The 1,331-nt window shown below is 39.7% G+C and overlaps 1 protein-coding gene across 1 annotated transcript in view; it reads left to right on the forward strand.

Annotated features, from left to right (window-relative positions):
- Nucleotides 1–1,331, forward strand: part of tmem176 (transmembrane protein 176) — a 24,367-nt gene that overhangs the window by 10,367 nt on the left and 12,669 nt on the right. The window contains exons 4-5 of the mRNA XM_005753375.1: nucleotides 89–145; nucleotides 269–418. Coding sequence (XP_005753432.1) covers nucleotides 89–145; nucleotides 269–418 — 207 coding nt within the window. The remainder of the gene's footprint in view (nucleotides 1–88; nucleotides 146–268; nucleotides 419–1,331) is intronic.

The following is a 1,331-nucleotide window of genomic DNA, read 5'->3' on the forward strand; positions in this document are numbered from 1 at the left end:
TGTGTGTGTGTGTGTGTGTGTGTGTGCGCGCGCGCGCGCATGTGGGGGGGTTAATGGTATATTAATAAATGGATTTTCCTGCTCGCAGTTCATCACAGCAGGAGGAATCGCAATATTCTTGGACAAACACTGCACCATGAAGATTGTGAGTCTCTTCTAAAACTTGAAACATTGTTTCAGCTAAGTTGAAAATAACTGAACAACAGCGCATGATTTAGAAAAAGCTAACATACTAAAGTAAAATGTTTTTGGGGGGGCGGGGTTTCAGCTGCAGCTGTGTCTCATGATAAGCATGGTGTCTGTTATGCTGTCAGTGGTGGCTGTGATCATCTACTCTGTGGACATGAACAAGAATCCTGAGGAGCCTTGTATGAAAACTACAGAATACAACAGATGTGACGAAAAGCACTACGAGACGGTTGGTCCTTAAACTATTCTGGGTGTCTTTCAGTACCTGTCATTCTGGATTTCTTTGTACTTAATTTGCACATTTTTGTTGTGTGTCTATCATTTTTGTGTCCCTGTAGTCTTTTTCTCTGTCATTTTGTACACTCGTTTTTTTCTCTTTGTAGAGATTTTTGTGTTACTTTGTTTTTATTTTGTTGTCTCTTAGTACGTGTTTCAGTTTGTAGTTGTTTTCTGTCTTTTTGTAATTGTGTAAAGCATAATACATAATAAAGATGAAGTGCTTCTACAGTATAGTTAGATCTATACGTAAAAAAAAGTTCCAAACAATCCGTGCTCCGACCCATAGCTCCAACACACACTTCCCTCTTGTGCTCCTAATCCGTGACTCCGTCCAAGTGAAGAAAAACGCTCCCGCTCCCTGGTAACAAAACAAACACACATGTCGGCAAAGGTATCCACAACAAGTGAGGTTCAAAAACACAGAGGAACACGGCCATACTAACAAGGGTAAACTCAATAATCCAGCATTGACTGTAGCTCAGCTGCACTGCTAAATAGGACGCTCATGGAGAAGGTAATCAGTGCAGCTGGTGATGGCTTGATGAGCTGCAGTTGCAGCTGAATGTTAAGCACTAAAAGCAAAAACTGAAATCTCTGCAGAAATATTCAAAGTCACAGCCTCAATGCAGTTGGAGCCCTGAGTCTTCTTTGAGTTTCCACAAACATTCCGGGTTTTAAGCATTTTCAATCAATCAATCAATCAATCTTTATTTATAAAGCACTTTTCATACAAAAAACAATGTAGCACAAAGTGCTTTACATAGTTAAAAACAGCCCACCCTCCAACTCACTCCCCACACTCTCATTAACATAAATTCAATTCAATTCAATTCAATTTTATTTATATAGCGCCAAATCACAAC

The sequence above is a fragment of the Pundamilia nyererei genome, unplaced genomic scaffold (genome assembly GCF_000239375.1).
Source record: "Pundamilia nyererei isolate P.nyererei 1_Seehausen unplaced genomic scaffold, PunNye1.0 scaffold00424, whole genome shotgun sequence".
NCBI classification, from domain to species: Eukaryota; Metazoa; Chordata; class Actinopteri; order Cichliformes; family Cichlidae; genus Pundamilia; species Pundamilia nyererei.